The sequence below is a fragment of the Eutrema salsugineum genome, unplaced genomic scaffold, assembly GCF_000478725.1.
Source record: "Eutrema salsugineum unplaced genomic scaffold, Eutsalg1_0 scaffold_14, whole genome shotgun sequence".
Classification (NCBI taxonomy): domain Eukaryota; kingdom Viridiplantae; phylum Streptophyta; class Magnoliopsida; order Brassicales; family Brassicaceae; genus Eutrema; species Eutrema salsugineum.
This window is the reverse complement of record NW_006256877.1, coordinates 4118950-4144388: the sequence shown is the minus strand read 5'-3', so window position 1 is coordinate 4144388 and position 25439 is coordinate 4118950. Positions and strand designations below refer to the sequence as shown.

General features: G+C 33.8%; 4 protein-coding genes across 4 annotated transcripts; all 4 read left to right on the top strand.

Moving 5' to 3' along the window:
- Positions 1-14: 14 nt before the first annotated feature.
- LOC18022532 (pentatricopeptide repeat-containing protein At5g39710) lies at positions 15-2405 on the top strand. The gene has a single exon (XM_006405538.2). It carries the CDS (start codon positions 15-17, stop codon positions 2256-2258), a length of 2244 nt encoding a protein of 747 aa, XP_006405601.1. The 3' UTR covers positions 2259-2405.
- Positions 2406-4369: 1964 nt separating this feature from the next.
- LOC18022531 (AIG2-like protein A) lies at positions 4370-5576 on the top strand. The gene is made up of 5 exons (XM_006405537.2): positions 4370-4547; positions 4640-4712; positions 4840-4932; positions 5019-5102; positions 5201-5576. Exons 1-5 carry the CDS (start codon positions 4432-4434, stop codon positions 5312-5314), a joined length of 480 nt encoding a protein of 159 aa, XP_006405600.1. The 5' UTR covers positions 4370-4431; the 3' UTR covers positions 5315-5576.
- Positions 5577-7448: 1872 nt separating this feature from the next.
- Positions 7449-9057, top strand: LOC18022530 (AIG2-like protein A). Its single transcript, XM_006405536.2, has 5 exons — positions 7449-7694; positions 7790-7862; positions 7952-8044; positions 8532-8615; positions 8719-9057. Exons 1-5 carry the CDS (start codon positions 7573-7575, stop codon positions 8857-8859), a joined length of 513 nt encoding a protein of 170 aa, XP_006405599.1. The 5' UTR covers positions 7449-7572; the 3' UTR covers positions 8860-9057.
- A 2420-nt stretch (positions 9058-11477) lies between these two features.
- Positions 11478-12884, top strand: LOC18022529 (zinc-finger homeodomain protein 10). Its single transcript, XM_006405535.2, has one exon. It carries the CDS (start codon positions 11680-11682, stop codon positions 12640-12642), a length of 963 nt encoding a protein of 320 aa, XP_006405598.1. The 5' UTR covers positions 11478-11679; the 3' UTR covers positions 12643-12884.
- The last annotated feature ends 12555 nt before the right edge of the window (positions 12885-25439 follow it).

The following is a 25439-nucleotide window of genomic DNA, read 5'->3' as shown; positions in this document are numbered from 1 at the left end:
AATTAACCTCTTAAATGATTCTCTCTAAAACCCTAATCCGACGATCCCTCTCCAGCTTCGCTTCTTCTCCTTCAGACTCTCTTCTCGCCGATAAAGCTTTAACCATCCTTAGGCGTCATCCTTACCAACTCCCATATCTCTCTGCAGATTTCACCCCAGACGCAGCCTCGAATCTTCTCCTCAGATCTCAGAACGATCAGGAACTGATCCTCAAGTTCCTAAATTGGGCGAAACCTCATCAATTCTTCACCCTCCGTTGCAAATGTATCACTCTCCACATCCTCACCAGATTCAAGCTCTACAAAACCGCTCAAACCCTCGCGGAGGATGTCGCCGCGAAAACCCTAGACGACGAAGATGCTTCCTTGGTCTTCCGATCACTACAGGAAACCTACGATTCGTGCGATTCCACTTCCTCTGTTTTCGATTTGGTAGTGAAATCTTACTCTCGTTTGTGTTTGATCGATAAGGCTTTGAGTATTATCCATCTCGCTCAATCTCATGGCTTTATGCCTGGGGTTTTGTCTTACAACGCGGTTTTAGATGCTACGATTAGATCTAAGAGAAACATTAGCTTCGCTGAGAATGTGTTCAAGGAGATGCTTGAAAGCCAGGTTTCTCCGAATGTGTTCACTTACAATATCTTGATTAGAGGGTTTTGCTTTGCTGGGAATATAGATGTTGCTCTGCAGCTTATCGATCGAATGGAGAATAAAGGTTGTTTGCCTAATGTCGTCACTTACAACACTTTAATCGATGGGTACTGTAAGCTGCGTAAGATCGACGATGGGTTTGAGCTTATGAGATCAATGGCGTTAAAGGGTTTGGAGCCTAATTTGATCTCTTACAATGTCGTCATCAACGGGTTGTGTAGAGAAGGGAGGATGAAGGAGACGAGCTTGGTTCTTACGGAGATGAACAAGAAAGGATTCTCACTTGATGAAGTCACTTACAACACACTTATCAAAGGGTATTGTAAAGAAGGGAACTTTCACCAAGCTCTTGTCTTGCACGCCGAGATGCTGCGTCATGGTTTGTCTCCTAGTGTCATCACTTATACTTCGCTGATACATAGCATGTGTAAGGCCGGGAACATGAACAGGGCTGTCGAATTTCTTGATCAGATGCGTGTTAGAGGGCTTTGCCCGAATGAGCGTACTTACACGACGTTGGTTGATGGGTTTTCTCAAAAGGGGTATATGAATGAAGCTTATAGGGTATTGAAAGAGATGGTTGATCATGGGTTTTCTCCGTCGATCGTGACTTATAACGCTCTGATTAACGGACACTGTGTCGCCGGGAAAATGGAAGATGCGATATCAGTTCTTGAAGATATCAAGGAGAAAGGTCTGACTCCAGACGTGGTGAGTTACAGCACGGTGTTATCTGGTTTTTGTAGGAGTTACGATGTAGATGAAGCACTTAGAGTGAAGAGGGAAATGGTTGAAAAAGGGATTGAACCTGATACAATCACCTACTCATCATTAATCCAAGGGTTTTGTGAGCAGAGAAGGACAAAGGAAGCTTGTGATATTTTCGATGAAATGCTGAGACTTGGCCTTCCACCTGATGAGTTTACTTACACAGCCTTGATCAACGCTCATTGCGTAGAAGGTAATTTGGAAAAAGCGTTTCACTTGCACAACGAAATGGTAGAGAAGGGGTTATTGCCTGATGTTGTCACTTATAGCGTGCTTATCAACGGGCTTAACAAACAAGCTCGAACAAGAGAAGCGAAACGGCTTTTGCTCAAGCTGTTTTACGAAGAATCAGTCCCTAGCGATGTCACGTATCAAACACTCATCGAAAACTGCAGTAACATCGAGTTTAAAAGCGTGGTATCTCTTATCAAAGGATTCTGTATGAAAGGGATGATGCTCGAAGCTGATCGAGTTTTCGAATCCATGCTTGAGAAAAACCATGAACCAGATGGAACGGCGTATAACGTTATGATCCATGGTCATTGCAGAGGCGGAGATGTACGCAAAGCATTTGGTCTATACAGGGAGATGATGAAATCCGGGTTTCTTCTCCATACTGTGACAGTTATTGCTCTGGTTAAAGCATTACACAGGGAAGGTATGGTTGATGAATTGAATTGTGTTATTGACAATGTATTAAGAAGCTGTGAATTGAGTGAAGCAGAGCAAGCTAAAGTGCTTGTGGAAATCAATCACAGAGAAGGGAATATGGATGTGGTTCTTGATGTGCTGGCTGAAATGGCCAAGGATGGGTTTCTTCCGAACAGAAGAAGTTAGTTTTGTATAAGCAAATTGAATTATGGGTCAATTTTTTTATTCTGTGATTTTAGAGAGTATAGTGAATAAAATCACTTGGCTTGTCATGCCGATTATGTTGCTAAGTTCCTGTTACATATGAGAATAAACTCCAACAACCTTTAGAGTCATGGTGTTTAAGAATGATATATGAGATTAAACAGAAACGGGAAAGCGGCTTATTCATATCTCAACCATGTGAAATCGTACCGATTAATGTCTGTAAAACTAAACTATGCTTAAACATGTTTGAATTGAAAATTTCAAAATTTATATTTGAACTTAATTTTTTGGATTAAAACATGCATTCATTCGTTTTTTTGTTGTCAATACCGTCAAATTTTTAACGGAATTGAATCAGCTGCCATATGATAAAAAACAAATTATGCACGTTCGAGGAGTTAAAACTGTGCACCTCTAATCTTAAAATTAAGCTATTAAACCGAGCATGTTTGAGCACAATTTAATTGTACAGGTACTAATCAGTACTATTTCATATGGTTAAAACATGAATAAGCCGTTTTCTCAATAAAAACGAAACAAAATAGTATGTAGTGTATATGATTTTCTTTAAAATGAAGTAAATTTAATTTTATGATCTGTACTATCTCATTCCCGAATTTCATATAGATTTTTTTTTTGGTTTGATAACACTATTTAGTCTAAAGTATATTTAGCACAAATGAAAAATTAGGTAGGGATTTTGAATTTTCAATAACTTAGTGCATATTTTAACACTATTGTATCATTCAGGTATAAAAAATAACATATCTTCATACTTTAGGTATGAAAAAGCCAGTTTCCCTTCTCTCTTTTGGAAGCCAAAAGTTTGTTTGTCCTTCTCCATTTTATGTCAAAGTCAATCCCAAAAGTCTGTTTGTCCAAATTTGCTGTATATAATATGACTTTAATAAAAAGGTAAATTCGGGCAATTCTTCGTCAATAATGCGTATCGGTATTAATCGTGTACTTAAAGACTTAAAAGGAGCCACCATCGAAAGCCAGTTATCATCTACCAATTGGCAGCCAGAACTCGCTGTAAATCACTAAATCTCATCAAATTAATCATATATTTTGTGTTTTGTCGGCAAATATAATATAGTAGTTGGACTAAGCAGCCAGAACATGTTGTACTAGACTTATTTATTAAAAGAAGAGAAGATCTCTTACCTTAAAAACATGAAATAATTATATTCCAATGACAAACTATGGTAGACTAATATATTGAGTATATTGATTGTATATAGAACATATACATATACTTTTATATAGTATAGAGAAGAAGAATACATGTATATAATACACTCACATATATATTTACAGAGTAATATAATTAATGAGAAACTAACAACTTTATTTCATCTGGTGTAAACAAGATGAAAATAAACAAGAGGATTCGTTCCAATACTATATAGAATGCAAATGGTTGAGTTTTCAGAGTAACAAAATAAGATTCAATAAAGTATTTTTTGGTATTTCTCTTTAAATTTTATCATTTACGTATATCATGGAAATATAATATCAATGATTTTATTCGTGCAGTTAAGTATTAGAAGTTTTCAATTCAAGATTAACTAGCATAAATAGATTGAATTATATTATTTTATATATTATTTAAGTATTTTTAGTTTTTATAAAAAAAATTAATACCTTCTTTCGAAATGATAACTTTAGTGCTATCAAATCCATTTCGGTCCATTAACAATGACAATTCTTTGGGTCATTGTTATTGTAAAGAATGAAAACAAACAAAAAGACAGTAAAATATCCCTTATTGTAATGCCCAATTTAATATCTTAAGTATTTTGTTTGGTCGACACAAAAATAAAAGTATTTTGTTTGACTCACAACCGCATAAAAATCACTTCAAACAAAGACCAATTTTAATTAGACTTTAGTCAATATATGACCCATTCACATCTGAATGTATCCGTAACGGATTTATATGACAGGTTGTTATTTGAATAACAATTTTAATTAGAAATATTAATTGCCGAAAAATTTGGACAAAAAAATAAAAAACCAAAGACGAAGGACTTTTACCGGTTCGTGATCCATTCAAGATTCTCTCATCCTCAGGTTATAAAGTCAAGACTCTCGTACAGAAACAACATAGAAGCCACACAAAAAAATACAGAGACGATAAAAAAAAAAAATGAGTAGCGCTCCGCTTCACAACGTCTTCGTTTATGGTAGCTTTCAGGAGCCTGACGTCGTCGAAATCATGCTTGATCGTATTCCTGAGATCATCTCTGTAACACTCCCTGGCTTGTACGTCTTCTTTCTCTTTTGATATCTCGATTGATTTAATCATCTCTCTGTATAGATCTAAGATTTGATGGTGATTTTTGGGTTTTTTTCAGTCAGAGGTTTAGGCTTCAAGGACGTTTGTATCCATGCATTTTACCCTCTGAGAAAGGAGAAGTCCATGGAAAGGTTTGATTTTATTTTTTTTTATATAATTCTTTGTGAAATTCAGCTACTTTTTTTTTCATTTGATAGTAAATTGAGGATTTTTATTTAAGGTTTAGATTTTGAGTATTTTTGGTGAATTATGGTGCAGGTACTAATGGGATTAACGGATGCAGAACTTGAGAATTTAGATTTTGTTGAGGGTAATGAATATGAAAGAGTGACAGTTGGGATTGTAAGAGAGGTAAAGTTTGTGAAGATTTGATTATTTCAACTCCCAAAAACAACATTCTCATGAGATTTGAGTTTTGTTTTGTTTTGCTTGTACAGGACAATTCGGAGAAGATGCCTGTGAAAACATACATATGGATCAATAAGACTGATCCTGATATCAATGGAGAATGGGATTTCGAGGTTTGGCCATGAATGTTGTAAACTCATCATGAATAAGAATTGTGTTCGATTTTCACGTGTTTTGATCATTGTGTGTTTTTGGATTTTGGTTTTGTTAGGAATGGAAAAGAGTACACAAGAAAAAATTCATAGAGACGTTCAAAGAAATCATGGAATGGAAGAGGAACCCTCAGACAGAAGGTAGAGATAAATTCAACCATGTCCTACGTTAAGATGTTCCACAGTCTTGAATGGGTATTGGGTAGTGTGTTGAGTATGTTCTATATATCAGTCACCTTTTGTTTCTAGTTTGCTAACTAAATAAAAGCAAGCCTAAATCGAGAGTATAGGTATTGTGGAAATTAATGAAAAAGAATGGTTATGTCATCATATGTTATTGTGTAAGATATTGAGTTATTTTATTATGTGGTTTGTAAGTCTCTTAAATAATACGTTGTACAAGTATACATATACTAGTTGCAATTTTTTAATAATTAGCCAGTATATATTTCTGTTTGAGATCTTCTGGTTATAAAAATTAAGGTTATCGGTTCTTGAAGTATGCAAGAAGTAAAACAGAAGAAAAGTACAATGTAAGTGGAAAATGTGATAATTAAAAAAAAATTATTGGGTTTTGAAGCATTCTTTTGGTGTGGTGTGGTGTGGTAATTAAGCGATGGTTAGAGATGAAATCACAAATGGCATAGAACATAGAGAAAGGTGAAATGAAATTGGTAGATAAAGACAATTAGAAAGAGTTCATAATATTCCGGCCAACACGTCGGAAAAGTAAACCTGAAGAAACCCATAAAGGGGATACTTAACTTCACCTTATGTCTCTACTCTCTAGTCTCCATAGTCCATACGTTTATTTGGTTCCAAACTTGCGATCTCTTTCTCAGAAAAACGTTCATTTATGTATTTTACTTTTGAAAGCTAGGCCCAGTTTTAAATTTCCACCTAGTAGACGATTCTAAGTGAAAATTTGCTCTTGGATGGAAGGCTTTTGGGTGGACCAATATTGGATATTTAAAAAAAAAAAATTGTGATTAAAACATTGTTGCTTCAAGCTTTGGGATCTAACGTGTTTGAGGATCTTGCAGAAGTTTTGGTTAATTGGATTGAACTCGTGACTTTACTGGTCTCGTGTGTAATTCGTAGAAAAGTTTCGGGATAAGGGTTAATAGAGATACATTTTTTCCTTTATGTTTTTGCTTTTGTGATTTATGCTAGACTTATTTTTCAGTTAGTTAATTGTTAGTTTGGTCATTCTTTTTCGAGTTTGCAATGATCATCTAAAAGTGTTAGCTTCCTATTTTGCCTTAGTGTTAGGCCTTTGTGTTTACTGTATTAGCTTTCAGTTATCTCTCTTTCTTATGGATTTTTCTCCAAAGAAATTTAGTTTTTTGGAGAGATTTTGTTTTTCGTTGGCTGTCTGGAAAAGATTTTGACCTTTGTCTGCTTTGTATAACAAATGGCTTAAAAATATCAATGAGATCCCTAGATGACAAAAGAAAACAAGAAAGAAAAAAACAACATTGTTGCTGACAGTAATCATCTAATATTTCGATGTTTACTGTATTTTTGTTAATCTTCTTTAAGCTGTAGAATTTCATATCAGAAATAGAAAACGATTACAAAAAATGTTTTGATCTTATGACATAATATACAAAGAGGCATTACAATCACCTACCCTTTATAAGTGGATATAGCAGGCCGACTCAATCATAAACGAGGCCATGTTATATAGACGAACAAAAAAAGTTCTTAGTTTATATATTTTTTCTTACTTAAGAATTTTTCATGCTTTAAATACAGACATTAACCATAATCTCTTAAGATATATAACCAAGCAAGTTAATTAGTTATCTTTCCCTCGTCGGTTTTTGAACTATTGATTTTGAAAGAGTTTTTTTCTTTAATACACAGTTTATCTACTAACACCAGATAAATTTTTCATATCTTTTACAGTAAAACAACGATTTTGTTACTTGTGTAGTTTTGAACGAGTGATTGTAATATGGAGTATGGATCCAACAACCGATTCCCACCAAAAAATCACAAACTCACGTGCTCCTTTTAGCAAGTAAACGTGATCTTTTATTCTTTTTTTTTCTCTGAACACATAATTTATCTTATCTTTTTCTGTTTCTTTCTGTCCTCTAATTTGTGTACGTCCTTTATTGTTAAAATTATTTGATAAATCGTAATAGTAGCATCATTATATTATAAAGATAAAATGTTAAGAAGTACGAAATTATTTAATTTTTGGAACAACATGAATTGAGTCACATAATATCAAACTTTCTATAAAAATATCAGGTATTTTATATTCTTGTTTTTTTATTTGAATATTATTTCCACGTGCTTCATCGGTTTCGTATTCCTTTGGGATACTCATTACTCAGCTTCACGTTATAAAGTCGAATTTAGATAAAGAAAGAACATAGAAGCAGAATAAAAAACGAAGAAGTGAAAGAAAAGAAAAAAAATGAGTAGCTCCGATGCTCAGCTTCACAATGTCTTCGTCTATGGTAGCTTTCAAGAGCCTGACATCGTCAAAATCATGCTTGATCGTACCCCTGAAATCCTCTCTGTGACACTCCCTGGCTTGTACGTATCTCTCTCAATCTCTCGATCTCTTTCTTGATTGGTTAATCTTTTGGTATAGATCTAAGATTCGATGGCAATATTTGGATTTTTTTCAGTAAAAGGTTTAGGCTTAAAGGACGTTTGTATCCATGTATTGTGCCGTCTGAGGCAGGAGAAGTACATGGAAAGGTTTGGTTTCTTAAAATATTTTTTGTCAAATTCAGCTTACTTTATTTTTGTGGTCCTAGATTTTGAGAAATTTTGGTGAATTTGTGTAGGTGCTTATGGGATTAACCAATGAAGAACTTGCGAGTCTAGACGCAGTAGAGGGTAATGAATATGAGAGAGTGGTAGTTGGAGTTGTGAGGAAGGTAAGCTTAAAGTATCAGTTCTAAATTTGAACATTTTGGATGGTCTTGAGTCTCAGAGCCGTGCCTATAGTGTTAGAAATTAGGTACTTGCCTAAAACCACACCAGAATTAAAGAAATAAAAAGGCCACATTTTTTTTTGGCTAAACTTTTTTATATTTAATTTGGTAAATATGGTTAGGATATTCCTCTGAAAATCCTATATATAACAATAGTATTGTTATTGATATCTTTCATTTTTATAGATATGGATCCACATATATTAACAAATATTATAATAATATATAATAGAAAATAAAAAATATGTTAAAATGGTATTATTGTGTGTTTAATGACAATATTATTTTTTAATATTTATAAAAATAAAGGCCACATTTTTCAGATTTGCCTAAAGCCTCAATGAATCTAAGCACGTCACTGTTGAGTCTCTTAGACTCTTGATGAGATTAGATTCTTAAATTTATTGTATTTGCATATACTGATATACAGGACAATTTTGAGAAGATGACAGTGAAAACATATATATGGATCAACAAAGATGATCCTAATATATGTGGAGAATGGGACTTTGAGGTTTGATTAAATAGTATTTATTTTGTTAACTCTTTTAAAATGACCAAAAAAAAGGAATCCATTTGGTCTGATTCGCGTGTTTTGATTTTGTTTGTTTGTTTAGGAGTGGAAACAACTACACATGCCGAAATTCATGGAGACTTTCAAAAAAATCATCGAATTAAACAAGAATCCTCAGGGAAAGGGAATAGACGACTACACTAAAATCCTACACGAAAATCTAGCGAATGCACCATCGTCTTGAACGGATCTTGTGTTGAGTATGTTCTATATCTCGCATTGATTTCTAAATTCTGAATAAATAAAGCCTAGAGAGTGATACGTATGGAGATCACGAAAATAATGGTTGTCATGTGTTATTGTAAGATTTGAGTTATTATGTGGATTTTATTATTGTGTTATAACTCTTTTGGAGATTATTGCCATCTGAATCTTTTGTATGCTTAGTTTAACGATAATACTTATGGTGGTGAAATAAGTGTGATGATTTAGTAATTAAATTAATTGAAGAAAGTAGATTATTGAACTAACCTAGTAGAAAAGTTTATGAAGTGCCCCAAGTGAAGGATATACAAATCCATCAGAAGAAAAGGAGTCATCAGAGCCATATAATATAGACCAACGCGTCACCGTTACTCATAGAAACAAACGACACTTTGGCACACCCACAGAGAAGCAAGAGGCTTCTCCGTTTAGGTGCATCTATATGTTCACCCATTAATGCTGGCATTGAAACTCGAGAGATAATTAAAAGAAACCAACGAGGTAGTCCATAACAAGTGCAAAATAAGGCATAGTAAAAATATACTGGAAGTGGAAGCTAGCAATATACTGCACATGAAGGCATTGTACTCAATATGATTATGGCTCACGAACATGTAATTACTTTTGAATTAAATAGTTTTCTTTCTTATGAAATTATAAATTCAGTACAATAATTATACCATTACTTAATGTACTATTATTATTCAACTGATGTTCATAATACATTATTCCTTGTCTGTCTCTCTTTTATTTTAAAGAGTTAGAAGATACATATTAAAGTTAGAAAATGATATTTAAGAAAAGTTAGAAAATAATTTGTGAGTTCTTATGAACCTTTACGAAGAATCTTGGACTGAAAAAGAAAACTTCGACAACACCAGTTGATTTCAAGAGTTCCCTTTTGCAAAATCTCGTCTCATGTAAGTCAAAGCACTCGCAATCGCGAGCCTTTTGATACAAACTTCTCACTACATTTATCGATCTTGCAATTATGAGCTACTTCTAGAATTTGCACTCGCAATTTTTGTTTTCTAATTTTGATCAGTTGTACATACTCGATTTTTATTCTATTTATTTTATTGATTTCAACCAAAAAAGAGAAACAGTAAAGAGACGTGAGCATTTAATTTCTATAATATATTTTCTCTTGAAAATAACCAATGATTGCTTTAAATCTTTCGTTTTTCTTCCACTCTTGTCTTGGAGATATCTGTTACGAGTGATATGAATACATGATGGGTTCCTTCGGTGACGATGTTTAAGCTGATGATGGCCAAAAACTATAACAATGAATAAATTTATTTCACCGGTTTTGCTTAAACATGGTGATGACGATTAGGTGATCCGGTAAACGATTAGAAAACTTAGGTTTCCATCTCTATATAAATCTATATATCTCATAAGTTATGCTCTTAATCTCATCAGTTTATCCAGTTCTTTTGTTGTTAAAGCTTCTATCACTAGTATCACTAGTCATCTGTTTTGTAACAACTTTATTCTCATGTTCCTTTTTGTGTGGGCTTAGAAATTTGACTCAGCCCAAACTATTTCTTTCTCTCTTTTTGCTAAATGCATAAAGCCATTAATCCAAAACTGAACATAACGAAACCCAAAACCTGAGAAAACATGGTTGACCCGAAAAATCATTTGGACTTACAACCTCCACCTTCATTATGGATTTGGTCAACCTCGAAAATTCTGTATATTTTTGTTTACCTCAACACGATTTTGATATCATCGTCTTTCTTTTCCTGTGTCTGCTCCGACTTCGATTTCCCCTCGATAACTACTCTGCACCTTGACACATTCTCTTTCGAGATGTCTCTTTTTGTTTTTTGTTTTTTTTTTTCTCTTTAGCTTGTAGACGAGAGAACCTTAATCGTTTCTCCTTCATATCAAAATCTTCCATTAAATTGTATATCAACTTATGTATATTTTTTGTATCATTAGAAGCTACCAAAGCACTAACATGTCATGAATATTTATTTAATGTTGTTTGTATCTGTGTTGTAAGTAACGTACTGGAGAAATGACAATATATTTTTATCTTTTTCCCTGAATACAAGTAAAATAAACGAAAACAGTTTTTTTTTCCTCTCAAACAAAAAATGTCGCATTGCAACAGAAAATAATTCAACCATTACCATTAACTTTTTTTTTTGCCAAGCCCGTACCATTGAAAACTTTTTTACTATTTTATTTTTTAATTTGACTTCAGCATTTCAGATTTTCAGACACAAACTCAGTTAGCTACATTTAGTCATTTATTACGCTTTTCACCGCAAAATCTAACACGCACTCTCTTTGTAGACCCCACACCACCTCACTTAAACTCTCCACACTTAACCATGGTTAAAAAAACATCAACCCTCCTCCTTTGAGCTTTAAATATCCTCAGAATCCAACCCCTATTATTTCAATTTATTTTGCTCATTGTAATTATTAATTTAATAACTCGCAAATATAAAAGTCAGTAATTTAAATATTTGTCCCTTTTTTAATTTCTTTATTTGCTCCAGCAACAGTCGTCATACTCATCATATCATTTTCTTCTTTTTCCTCCTCTTCCTCCAAGAGTTAAGAAAAGGAAAAAAAAACGAATCAAATCGAGTAAAAAATCAACTAAATATTAATTATAATCTCCAAAAAGCTCAAGAACCTTTTTCCTTCTTCTTCAGTTTTCTATTCACTCTCTCTGAAACTCACACCATATTTAAAACCCAAACCCTAAGTTTTCTTTATTTCATCGTTTTTGCTAATTTTTTTTTTGTTTGGGAAGATTATTGATGTTTTGAGAGCTATGGATATGACTCTTACAACAACAACAACAACAATTCCAAAATCACCGGAACCCGAGTCCGAAACTCCGACCCGGATCCAACCGGCGAAACCCATTTCCTTCAGCAACGGCATCATCAAACGCCACCACCATCCTCTCCTCTTCACCTACAAAGAATGTCTCAAAAACCACGCGGCGGCGTTAGGCGGCCACGCGCTCGACGGTTGCGGCGAATTCATGCCGTCTCCGTCGTCAATCTCCACCGATCCAACTTCTCTCAAATGCGCCGCTTGCGGTTGCCACCGTAATTTCCACCGCCGTGAACCAGACAACGATTCCTCCTCAATCCCTCCTCCTTCCTCCGTCGCCGCCGCAATTGAGTATCAACCTCACCACCGTCACCATCCACCACCACCACCACAACCACCACAATCAGCTCCTCCTCCTCCTCCACGTAGCCCTAATTCAGCTTCTCCTCCGCCGATTTCTTCCTCTTACATGCTCCTATCACTCTCCGGCAACAACAACAACAACCTATCTTTCGCCGATCTCAATTTCTCCGGCCACCAAATCGGATCTCGTAAGCGATTCCGAACGAAATTCAGCCAATTTCAGAAAGAGAAGATGCACGAGTTCGCCGATCGAGTCGGCTGGAAGATGCAGAAACGCGACGAAGACGACGTTCGTGATTTCTGCCGTCAGATCGGAGTCGACAAGAGCGTTCTCAAAGTCTGGATGCACAACAACAAAAACACCTTTAACCGCCGCGATCTTCCGTTCTCCGTCGCCGGAGCCGCCGTCGCCAAAATCGATAATGGCGGCGGAGGAGGAAACCACGCTCCGATTCCCGCCGGCGAAACTAATAACAACGAGTTTCACCAGAGTGTTAGTAGTGGCGGCGGCGGATTTGATAGTGATAGTGGCGGCGGTGGCGGCGGAGGAGGAGGTCACGGTGGTAACGTCAATGGATCGTCGTCTTCGTGAGGTTAAAGATGAGATTCAGATTCAATAAGGAAGCTTAAGCTTTTAGCTTTTAGAGTAAGCCACTCGTATTATCATCGTTAATAACTTTCTATTAATAGTATTAATTATCTTTAGCTTTTTGTGTTTGTTTGTTTTTGTATTATTAATTTTTAGGTTTCAGTTTTTAATTACATGCTCCTTACCACGATGATGTCTTGCTCAATGAGGATTAATATCATTTAATTTGTTCCAAAAATGTCATGTGGGGGATTAATGATTTGTTTAAAATTAGTAATTTGTAGATTAGTTCATGCTTTCAATAAATGAACCCTGAAATGTGTGATTAACTTCCAATAATTGATTCTCTTATTTATGTGGTGATCTTGTTTCGAATGAAGAAACATAAAGATAGAAAGTCAAATGATTAATGATTTTCCCAAACATTAATAAACTAGTTAATTAAAAAGATATTGATAACAAGTTGAAATATTATTAATTTTTTTTCTTTAGAAGTACTTTTCCTAAATTATTTGCGACCAAACTAAGATGTAGGTGTACTTAGATCCCACTTTATATTAGAAAAAATATACAATACGTAATTTAGTCTGTTTCAAATGATTAGCCATCATTTTTGTTTGATAATAATTTGTTAGCACCAATTTCCTCTTTAATATGTCATTCTCATGGATTGATTCCGATAACCCATTTTTGGTATATATGCTTAGTTTTAATTATTCCCATCTATCAAGTACAAACAAGCATATACCTTTTTTACTTAAGATAAATTTTGTCAATTCATACCAAAGTTAGGTCTAGAGTGACATCTAACTATGATTATATATCACATCGTGGAATACAATATTTGATAAGATCCTATTCTAAATAGAGTTTAAGGCGTGGCACTAATACTAATCATTGAGTTGATGAATAATTTAGGAATACTTTCCATTTGGGGAAACGTAGGGATGAGTATTGAAATGTCGGCTCTCACAATATAAAATATATTTAAATAATTGAGATTAGGATATAGGTATCTCCATACGGGTTTGTTACAATTATTTAAGCAATTAATTAATACTGTTTGTACTATTATTTTACACATTTTGTCAAGTCACAAATATCTTTCCGTATTCTTTGGTGGGGACAAAGCTTTACAGAAGCTGAGGTTATGGCCCTAACTGCCATATACCATGTGCACCACTTATTAATTATATTTTTATGTTGTAACGTAACAATTTAGCCATTAAGAAACATTATCGAAACGAAGACAAATAATAAGCCATTACTTTTGATAATTTTAAACTTTCTTCTTTATCAGACTAAATCAGAAATGTCCTAAACAATGATATACTCTATTTTTCAAAAAAAAAAACTATATATACAGCCATACAGGTAACCGAACGTAGTAACTTTTTCTTTATATTTTGTTTGTTTAAGTATTCTAATTTTATACCTTTTTTTAGCAGGAACTCCTACATTCTAATTATAAAAACTCTATTATTAAAGGATAGTAGAGGACAATTACTGGGTAATCTTAACTTTCGTATGAGAACTCCTAATTCTTATTAAATAGTTGGGCAGACATTGTGAACTACAAGATAACAATTAGTCGACTCTTAAGATTAGAATTATGAACATATTTGATATTTGATGTATATATATATATATTGATAAAAGAATTTCACTCAACCTTCGTAAAGCTATGTATATATAAAAAAAAAGTTTCACCATAGGATTTAATTAAGTACGATTTTTTTTTGTAAATGATGGACATATGTAGACGTGAAAAGAAATGGCCCACCATGTTTTCTCATAAATGACTAGATTTTCAAATTTAAATGTGCTTGTACAAAACAAAACCATTACATATTGTGATTATATAATGCTTCAGTTTCATGGAAGGTAATTATGATCAAACTTGTACAAATAGGTTTGAATAGTTTGTTTTATTACAAAGCTGGAGCAAGTAAAAAATAATAAGATGTAAGGTTGGGATTTACCTTTCGTTGCACCTAACCGGAATTTACCTTATACTCAAACTATTTTTGATCAATTTTCTTAGTTTGAGATTCTTGCCAAATTTAGGTGACAATAACCAGCATTTAGCTTAAACCTTGAATATTTTATTAATAAAATGTATGACACCAACTAAATGGTGTGAAGATAAAGATCTGTTTATGAGATTACTTAAAATGATGTGAAATTCTCTAACACCTTTTTAACAAAAAAAAAAAAAAAAAATTCTGAATTGAACAGAATTCCAACTAAAAAGTTCTGTTTTCATTGTTTCGATTGTAATCTTTGTTCTTACCACCGTTCAAAGACTTGTTTCGTTTGGTTTATTTAAATAACTGAACTGAATTATTGATAGATTGGTCCGGACTATATATATGTACCTATAAAGATGAATTCAGACTATACTAGAGTGTGTTAGAAAGAAAGAAAGAAAGAAGAGACTATAATTACTTGAGTGTTTCTCCCTACGTTTGAAATCGACATGCCTACTCAAACGCAAATTTGTAGATAGATATACTTATTTGAAATTACCTTTAGTAAAAAATCGAGTTGAAAATAGATTGAGAGACATGAGTAATAGTATAAGAAACAGTTTCTAATTCAAGTTCAGCACAAAGCATAGGTTAGGTCTTTCGATTTAAAAACTGCTAAGCTAAATTTAATTTTGATATAACCCCAATAGCCCCACTTTCTTTGTTAGGTCCATTTAGTGTTTGTACACATCAAAATGGTAAGTGTTTTTCTCCCTATGTTTGAAAAATTTGTTTGCTTTTGGAAGAATTAAATAGTGTTATTAAGGTGATTTCATAGCAGTCCCATACAAAAATGTTACGGAGTTCCGTATTTTGGGCGTTTCTGAAATTTTCGTTAGTAAGTCTAATAAAAATTTATTAGAATAAACCAAGTTCGTTAGGTTGATCATATATAACTATTACGGCTTCGTTAATTTGTTAGCAAAATGTATGCGAGATTGGTACTAATTCTTATCGTTATATTTCAAACCGATTTTCTATCCAAGATGGGGAACATATCTCGAACTTGGAATTTAACATAGAATTAAAGTTCATGTGTTATCAACTAAATGGTAGTTGGCAATTGGCAGTAAGTGAAGTAGTCTATATCTTTTATGTAGAGCTCATTTCACTAACAAGATGTTAGGTTGAATTTTATAGTTCCTTCGAAATGAAGATGTGAACAATCCATTATTACACATGTTCAAAAAAAAAAAAACAATCCATTATTGTTAAGTCGATGGACTGAATTTAACAGGTCTTGTCGATGGATCAAATTGACTTGGTTTTGCTTTTTTTTTTGGTCATGTGACCAATTTTATAGGTTAACATTATGTAAAACCTAAACATTTATTTCATTTTTATGATATTTACATTCTAGGCAGGGGAAAAAAAACATTCCAGAAAATATCACTAGAGATAGAAGCAGCCTATAAGATCAAACACGTTCTGATACTATATTTTTATAAATAATAAATTTAAAATTCAAAACTAATTGGTAGTAGATATATGTAATTATCATTTATATTCCGTTATAAAACTCATTCACTATAAGAAAAAACCTGTTTAATAACGATCTTAATCATCGCTAAATCATTGTTAAACAGGGTTTTCATCGATTTAACGACGAATCATAATTAGTCGTGAATTGATCGTCGTAAAAGCTAAATCGTCGTAAATTTCGTCGACAAATCTACGAAAAATAAGAAATCGTCGTAAAATCATTGGGAAAATTTTGTCGTAAGTTCGATGTAAACTTAACAACGATTTTACGACGAATAAGAATTTGTCGTTAATTTGTTGGCAATTCGAAATTAACAATTCGTCGGTAAATCGTCGTTATTTTAAAGCGTCGTTAATTTGTTGTAAACTATTCGTCGGTAATTCGATGTAATTTACAACAATAATTTATTATAATTAAATTATTTTAATATTGCAAATTACATAATTAAAAATAAAATAAATATTAATTTTAAAATAAATATAAAAAATAAAATTCTTTTAATTGAAAAAAAACAAATTATTTTTATTACAACAAAATAAAATCATATCCTAATTATCGTAACAAAGTTCGAAATCCCCAAAATAATCTGCAAGATCGGTAACCGGAGCCTGCGATTGATCTCTTGCCTCTCCACCACTTGTGGATGCTTTTTGAGTACCCACTCCTTGAGTATTCGCTTCTTGAGTATCCGCTCCTTGCGCACCCGCTTCTTGTGTCGCCGTTTTCTGTGCTGTCATTCGCCGCCTTTTCTGCTGCACACTTTTACCATTTTGCTCGCAAGACAGCCGCAACATCTGGGATTTGGAGGGCAATAATATCGAAGATAGAGTCGTACTCTGAAAGCTCCTCCTGAACTTCCTGGTGATATGCGGTTTGAAACTCTTCTAAAGTCGCAATCTTGCCTCGTAGAACGACTGGATCATCTTCTGGTCCTTGTCGGCATGGTGCAGATGACGAAGCAGTCGGCACGTCTCGAATAGATCCTATCCCTAAAACTTTTTCTTTTTTCTTCGGGGCAACCTACGTTTTAAATTAAACTTTATTAGAAATTAAAAATATCAAAAATTAAATGAATATTAATTTTATTTATTAAATATATACCTCCTCAAAAATTTGATTGATATCACGAGTAGTCAACCCTCCAGATTGAACTAAAGAACCTCCAGGAGATAGCTGGGTCTGTCGCTCAGCAACCTTTGAAGTAACTTCATTGAAGATCTCCTCGGCTCTCTCTGAAACAAAGGCACCACTCTTTTTTCGGTGACACTTCTCAAAAACCTGTGTCATTTGAGGGAGTTCACCTCCAGTCTCGGCCGCCTACAAAAAAATGTTGTTAAAATATTTTTTTAGAAACCATATATTAATTATATGAAGAGTATATAAATAAAATTTTCATACCATCTAAAGTTGAACACCCGCAAATGGTGTTTGACCACCTGTATGAGAAAAAGCCGCCTTCTTGCCGGCTCGACCAATTGCATTGCAGGAATTGGAACACTTCTCCGCAATAGTGATCGAGTGCGGAATCTACCAGTATCGCACCAAACCCTTACATACCTCATTTTCCATGCTAATAGGCTTTGCGTCATCGCCAATGACTTTCCACGCTTTCTTCCAATCAGAAACGGTGCCCATAAGTCGAAGCTTCACTCTCTCGGTAAAGAGCCTCTCCACTTCTATATGGTCTTTTATATCCCAGTCATACTGTTGCTACAAACAAAAACCATATACAGTTAAATATTTGAATAATTGAAATTAGTGATTACTTAAATAAACTCTTAATTAGTAAAAAAAAAATATTATGTTACCGCAAACATTTTGAAACATGTGTCAATGGTATGCTGAGCGAGCTGGGTGAGATTGGCATGAGGCTCAAAAAAATAGGACTTGATAATATCAGAAACCATGCGGCCAACCTTGCTATGAATACCGAACCTAAAACAACAATTCAGAAATTTGTATTAGTAAAATAAAAAAAATATATAATAATACTAGAATATATATATTCTATATAATTACTACCATTGGCTCTCTGGAATATCTGGATCTAGTTTAGTAAGTCTATGTCGGCCCAGCTGTGCAATGATATTCTCCACCGTCATATGTGCATAAGGGACCGAACGATGCACTTGCGGCTCTGAAGGTGGTGGTGGTGGAGCTGGAGCAATATGTGCCTGAGTGGCGGGGACAAAATCTGTCTCTGTAGCAGAAGAAGAGACGGGATTTCTCCCGATAGATGTACAAACATTACTAAATAAGTCGCTGTAATGAGCACGACGGGTCGGTCGCATCTACAAATAATAAAGTTAAAAACATTAATTCCTAAACACATATCTAAATAAAACTTAATTCCTAAACACATATCTAAATAAAACTTAATTCCTAATTTGTTATGTTCCTAAATTATTCCATTTTTATTTCCTAACATTTTTATTCTTTTACTAACTATTTAATAAATAATTAAAAAATGAATTACTTTGGATTTGGAAGGAATTCCCGGCGAGAGAGAGAGGGGAGAGCAACTTCGAAGGAATGAAGGAGGAAGGCGAAGCAAATGGGAAAAATCTGAGCGCCATATATAGATCTCAGTATCATCGCCAATTCGTCGTTAAATACCAACGAATTCCTGTCAAATCGTCGTTAATTCAATGCTAAGTTTGCGTCGATTTAACTACAATTCGACGGGAATTCGTCGATAAATAATGTCTGACTTGGCGCGGAAATTTGGAGGGGAGTGGCACGGGAATTTGGAGGGGAGGGGTGCGAGAATTCGGAGGGGAAATGGGGGGGGGGAAGGTTAATTTTGGGAATTCAAAATTTAACAACGATTTAACGAAGAATCATCATTAAAATGTTGTAAGTTACGACGTTTTAACGACGATTCCTTGTTAAATTGTCGTTAAATAATTTCTATATATATATATCTATATATCTATATATATCAATAATATATATCTATTATATATTTATATATATATTAATTTGAGTTATATATCTATATATCTAAATTAATTGTAACATAATATTTTAATTAAGTATGGTCATGATTACAAATCACATGATTCATCTTGAACCTTCATAATCTTCATCATTAGGTTCATCATTTTCTTCAAACTCATCTTCGTCATTTTCTTCCTCTGTATCGTTGGGAAGATATTCTGTTTGTCTGTTTTCATGATCTATCAAGAGGATGACATTAGTGCTTTCACTGGGTTTTGCGATATCATATGAGTGATCTTCTTGCATTAGAAGTTCGACAACCCCCATAATTCGCCCTTTCGGAGAAACTTTAATCACAGATAACCATTGAACACCCAATGTACGAACGCGTGGATATGGAACAAAGCATACTTGTTCTGCTTGTGATGCGAGTATGAATGGCTCAAACTTATTGTAACGACGGGATTGGTTGACATCTACCGTGCCAAATTTGTTTTTCCGGATTCCTCGTCCAATCGTGGGATCAAACCAGTCGCATTTGAAAATAACGCATCTCAAACCTAAGCAGCCAGCGTATTCTACTTCAATTATGTCTTGCAGCACTCCATAAAAATCTATTTCACCCTTCACATATACTCCATAGTTAGCTGTAGCCCGATGTGTGTCGTATTTGTATGTATGAAATATATATCCACGTGTGTAATACATGAATGCAGTTGTTATCTTTGATATAGGACCTCCAAGCAGTTCATGAAACCACAAAGGATATGCTGTATCCCCATGCTCCACCTAATTATATATGTATATATGTAATTTAAAGCAGCAGATAATTATATGGAGATTGTATTCTATTAGTACTTGTGTCTTCAACCATGGGGCGAAGTGTTTATCTTTGCGATTGTTGAGTTTATCGTCTGAAATTTGATGTATTACTTCACGCACTTGATTAACAAATTCACTGCAAGCATATATAAATAAGACTTTGTCAAGTACTACATGAAATAAAAATTAGTTACGTATAGAAATTAAATTGTACTTACACCTCTCATAGACTAACTTCATCACAATTTAAGAGAATATACGTGTGGGCACTGTGATAGTCTTTTTCGTTAGCAAACCAAGCTTCCTTAACTTTTCCGCATAATCGACCAAACGAACAGAAGATGTCCGGGACACTTTCTAGCGCATATGTTCGTCCTACACCTCCGTCATCATATCGCCGCAGTGCCTTTTTTCGTGTGTGAACCTTTGAACCAAAATAGTATCATGTGAAGTGAGAAGTTTCTTCTTTAAACTTCCTGCAATTATTGAGCCTTCTAATTTGGCAAGATTTTTATCATTTCGTTTAATGTCCCATGAATCTCTCGAATGAATACATCCACCGATACTGCATTGGTCTCCCTAATTCTGCTTCATGAGGGAGATAGACAGGAATATGTTCCATAACATCAAAGAATTTTGGAGAAAATATTTTCTCTAGGTTGCACAACAATATGGGAATATTAGCATCAAGTTGTGTAATAACTTCTTCTGACAAAGTGCGGGTACACAGATCTCGGAAAAATGCACCAATGCCTACAATAATAAAGGTAGGTAGATATTAATTTTAACCATATATATATATATATATGCATTGAATATTTTGGAATTATATGTATTGGTTTCTTGTATATTATCTGCTATGGCTTCGTGTACATTTTCTGGAAGAAATTCAGCAAACGCGAAAGGAAGTAGTCGTTACATAAATATGTGACAATCATGACTTTTCATCCCAGCAAACTTTTGTCTTTTTTCAACAGACTTGGCTAGATTAAAAACATATCCATCCAGGAACTTCACATCAGATGATACCCATTTAAACAAGGCTGCCTTCTCGGTTGCACCCAATCGAAATATAGGAACAAGTGCTTTTCCATTACTTGTAATGTGCAACTCACTCCGAGAACAAATATCCAGCAAGTCTAGTCTCGACTTACCACTCTCTTTAGTCCTTCCACGATGTTATCAAATTTTTTTTTTCTCAATATGCATCACATCCAGATTGTGTCTAAGCAGATAGTCTTTCCAATATGGAAGCTTCCAGAATATGCTTTTCTTATGCCAGTTGTGCATTTCCCCATATCCATCTGGCATATTAGCTGAAATATGCCAGTTTCCTCCATGAATTATTGTTTCTTGTGCACCGTAATTATCAATATCTGCTTCTAAATCTTCCCCTGATAGATACACAGGTGGAGGAACACGAGAAGCTTTGTTTTTTAGAGACAACTGTTTGTTTCTTCGATACAGATGGTGAGGTGGTAGAAATCAACAGTTACAATCAAACCAACATGTCTTTCGCCCATGCTTTAGTTGAAAAGCTTCTGTCCGATAAAGACAATACGTACAAGACAACCGACCATGCGTAGTCCACCCTGATAACGTTCCATAAGAAGGAAAGTCGCTTATAGTCCATATAAGCACTCCTCGCATAGTAAAATTCATTTTTCTTGCAAAATCATATGTCTGAACGCCGGTATACCACAACTTCTCTAATTCCTCAATCAGAGGCTGCAAACAGACATCAAGGAAACGCTTTGGGTGTTTTGGACCAGGAACTAAAATACTCAAGAATAAAAATTCTCTTTGCACGCACAAATCTAGAGGAAGTTTGTAAGGCGTTAAGATTACAGGCCATAACGAATATTGTTTACCAGACATAAAAAATGGACTAATTCCATCTATGCATAGACCAAGGTATACATTTCGTTTCTCTCTAGCAAAATCTGGATGTACTGATTTAAAATGTTTCCTCGCTTTTGCATCTGAGAGATGAGTAATCTTTCCATCTGTCTGCAAATGATCTGTATGCCATCTCATCGCTGCCGCTGTCCTTTCAGAATGATACATTCTTTTCAACCTATCAGTTATAGGAATGTACCACATACGCTGCAATGGTACTTTGCTGCGACTAATTCTTTGCAGCTTATACCTTGGCTTATGGCAAAATCGACATTCCTGCAACTTATCATCATCTTTACAAAATAGCATGCAATTATCAACACAGACATCTATCATCTCAGAAGGTAACCCAAGACTATAAATAAATTTCTGGATCTCATCGGTAAGTTGCAGCTGCTAAATTATTCGCCGGTAAATACTGTGTAATCAGGTCAGCCCAATCATCCATGCAAGTTTCAGCTAAGATATGATCAGTTTTAATAGTCATCATCCTAGCTGTCAGCGATAATTTAGATTGCCCTTCTTTACATCCATTGTAAAGTGGCTAATTAGCAGCACCTAACATATCATAAAATCTTTTTGCATCTACATTGGGTTCCTCATCATGGACAGGTGCAAATGTACTTCTGGTTTCGTGAAATGCATCTGTAACCATGTCATGAATCCTATCATGATCAAGCCTGTGCTGCTCTTCATGGTAATATTCTTGGGGCAAATTGTTTGACGACTCATCAAAATTTGATGCTTGATAATTGCTAGTACTACTACCTCTCCATGACCTTCTCCATGATGATACCATATAAAGTAATGTGGCATAAATTCTCTATTTAATATATGCGACCACACCTTCGCGATAGTGATAAATTTTCTATTCATGCATTTAGGACAATGACAATACATCATACGACTGGTAATCGTTCTTGGAAGTTTTTCTACCTCATGCATGAATCCCTCTACCCCCTCACTGAATTCTTTTGTCAGCGCTCCCGTTGAATCAATACGATTGTACATCTATTTCCAAATTTCGTATATGGACGATATTTCGTATATTTATTCACTATCAAAGTGAATATTTTAAAACTTAAACTTGTTCCCAATTAAGTGATCAATTCAATCACTTTTATTATTTGGGAGTATTGTATTTTTTTGGGTTATGAGGGTGGCACTAGGTTATTTAGGTTAACATTGAACTAACAACGATTTAATAACAAAATTGTATTTACTGTCAAATTAACGACTAATAAGAAAAACTGGTATACCAAAAAAATTAAACGTGTTTACTTAACTCATATTTTATCGTAAAATCGTCGTTATTATGCGACGAAAAGTTTCGTCGTTAAATCGTCGCTAAATTACGACGATTTAGCGTCGATTTTGTAAATCATCGTCAAATCGTCGTTAATGTACGACTATTTAACGATGAATATATTTTGTCGCAAATTAATGATAATTTTATGACGAATTTTAAAATCAATATTAAATAGTCGTTAATTCGAAGGGAATTTATAACGATTTTAAATCGTCGTAAAAAATCGTGTTTAATGTAGTGATTTATTGTAATGATTCATCAGGGGTGAGATTCTACCCAAAAACATTGATTTTTACATTAAACGTTCAAATATAAATTTCAGATTTTGATCGCTTGAAAATAGGTTTGGTCACAGTATGCAATCCACATGACCTTAGAGATTGCTTCCTCAACAATTTTGATGAACTTAATAAATAGTCAGTCGATAAAAAAGACTATATTCACTATATTTATTTCGTAAGGCTTTTTTGGTTAATTTGGGACTTTAGTTATGACGTTGAATGGCATAACTGGAAGATATGTATATGCTTATTTAAAGAAAGCCGAGATTTCGAGAATCAAACCCAAATTTCGTGAATCTTCTGCCCACTCCCTTTGCATAAAAACACAGTTTTGTGTGAAAGAAAAATAAAAGAAACAAAAAAAAATATATATTAAAAGGAACATGTGAACACTAGCTATCTTGATAACATCCTTAGTTGAAAATCCATTAGAGGACCACAGAATCATAAAATGATACTATAAACCACTTTATGGTGTAACGCTAATAGTTTTAGGAACATGGTAAATTAATACAAAAGCTTCATAAAAAAGAAAACAATACACAATTCTAAGAATCTAACTAGTTTTTGGGATAAAATTTTCTAATCAACTCAATTAATCTTGAGAATCGAAAAAAAACAATAAATAAGATCATTCTTTTATTATTTTGCTATTTTTCTTTTGATATCCTACTTCATTTTCAAATATACGAGATATTGTGGCCGGCCAAATTAAATCTAAAAATAAAACGAAACCGAAAGTGATAGTGCAGTTTGCATAATATGATATAATGGTAGTGATCATAGTTTTATGGTCAGCTTATATCTACTCATAAGTCATACATGGATAATGTCTTATGAATGTGAAATTATTTAAGAGCTTTATTTAGTGGTAGGTAAAGAAACGAATATGTAAATTAGTTTTTTGTTAATTAAAAAAAAAGAAAAAAAAAGAATTTTAGAATAAAGATTAGTTCACTTTCTTGTGTGGTCCATTTGTTCTCGAGCCATTTATACCTTATTTTTGGTATCTTCTCAAGATTTTGTATCTCCAAATCTCATGCATTTCCTTAAGTTTTACCTTTATTTTATCTTGAACCGGCCACAAATTAAACACGTTTTAAATTATACTTAGAATTTCGCATTCATAAGACATTTATGAATTTAAAACGAAGAGGAGTTACGTGTCCTAGATTCTTCTCTGCATGAAGAAGTCTTTGATTTTCTCTCTATATATTTCGTATTTTCGTTAATTAATGATTTTTAAAAGCTTTGTTTATCAATTAGTAAATATAGTTTACAACGATATCATGCAGATATATCCATATACAAACAAAGACATAGTCATTTCTATAGCAACGAATGATTAACCCGATAAAACGAATTTATACAATGCTTCCTTTTGGAAAGCGTTAATCGTTAGCAAGTTAACCAATCCCATAGCAAATGAAAAATAAATATTTTATTCCAAAAAAGATTTTTATTTTTCATTATCTTGATTTGCTAAAATTTTCATTTCTGGCTATCTTAGAGTTACAACATTTTTGTCAGTTCAACACCAGTAACTGGCTCATTGACACAATTAAATCAATGGTTATCACTTAGTGCTAATTGCCCAATTCTTAAAGGCATACGTAGACAATTTAAGTATATATAGAAAAAGGCCATCTCGTGGTACCATGGGCCATCTGTTATGCAGTTAACTTGACGTTTTTGATTTGGGTAAAGTTAAGACATATATTAATGGGCTTATTTCAAATAGTTTCCCTTTCTTGAATTTTCGCTGGACGTTTTGGTAAATCTTTTTCAAAATTTAGGCCACCTACAAAGCTAGAAAAAAACTTGTATTGGTATCTGTTATAATTTGGAAATACAACAGTATAAATTTGTAAATAGTAAAAATAGAAAGATCTAGGGCCAATATTGGAGAGAAGAAGAACTAAAGGCTAGTTGGCCGAAGGAGTCTTAGACAAAAATTTTAGAGAGTGAGCTGGTTTAGTATTACAATTTCTAAGAAGATTTTACAAGAACAAGATGAAGAAGTAGCTAAGTGCTTG

What these genes read in the sequence shown, in the direction of transcription:
- LOC18022532 (XM_006405538.2), top strand. Translation starts at nt 15, where the DNA reads ATGATTCTCTCTAAAACCCTAATCCGACGATCCCTCTCCAGCTTCGCT.
- LOC18022531 (XM_006405537.2), top strand. Translation starts at nt 4,432, where the DNA reads ATGAGTAGCGCTCCGCTTCACAACGTCTTCGTTTATGGTAGCTTTCAG. An exon ending in AAGGAGAAGTCCATGGAAAG is followed by an intron (nt 4,713 to 4,839) that starts GTTTGATTTTAT and finishes ATTATGGTGCAG; the next exon opens with GTACTAATGGGATTAACGGA. An exon ending in CAGTTGGGATTGTAAGAGAG is followed by an intron (nt 4,933 to 5,018) that starts GTAAAGTTTGTG and finishes TTGCTTGTACAG; the next exon opens with GACAATTCGGAGAAGATGCC.
- LOC18022530 (XM_006405536.2), top strand. Translation starts at nt 7,573, where the DNA reads ATGAGTAGCTCCGATGCTCAGCTTCACAATGTCTTCGTCTATGGTAGC. An exon ending in CAGGAGAAGTACATGGAAAG is followed by an intron (nt 7,863 to 7,951) that starts GTTTGGTTTCTT and finishes GAATTTGTGTAG; the next exon opens with GTGCTTATGGGATTAACCAA. An exon ending in TAGTTGGAGTTGTGAGGAAG is followed by an intron (nt 8,045 to 8,531) that starts GTAAGCTTAAAG and finishes ACTGATATACAG; the next exon opens with GACAATTTTGAGAAGATGAC.
- LOC18022529 (XM_006405535.2), top strand. Translation starts at nt 11,680, where the DNA reads ATGGATATGACTCTTACAACAACAACAACAACAATTCCAAAATCACCG.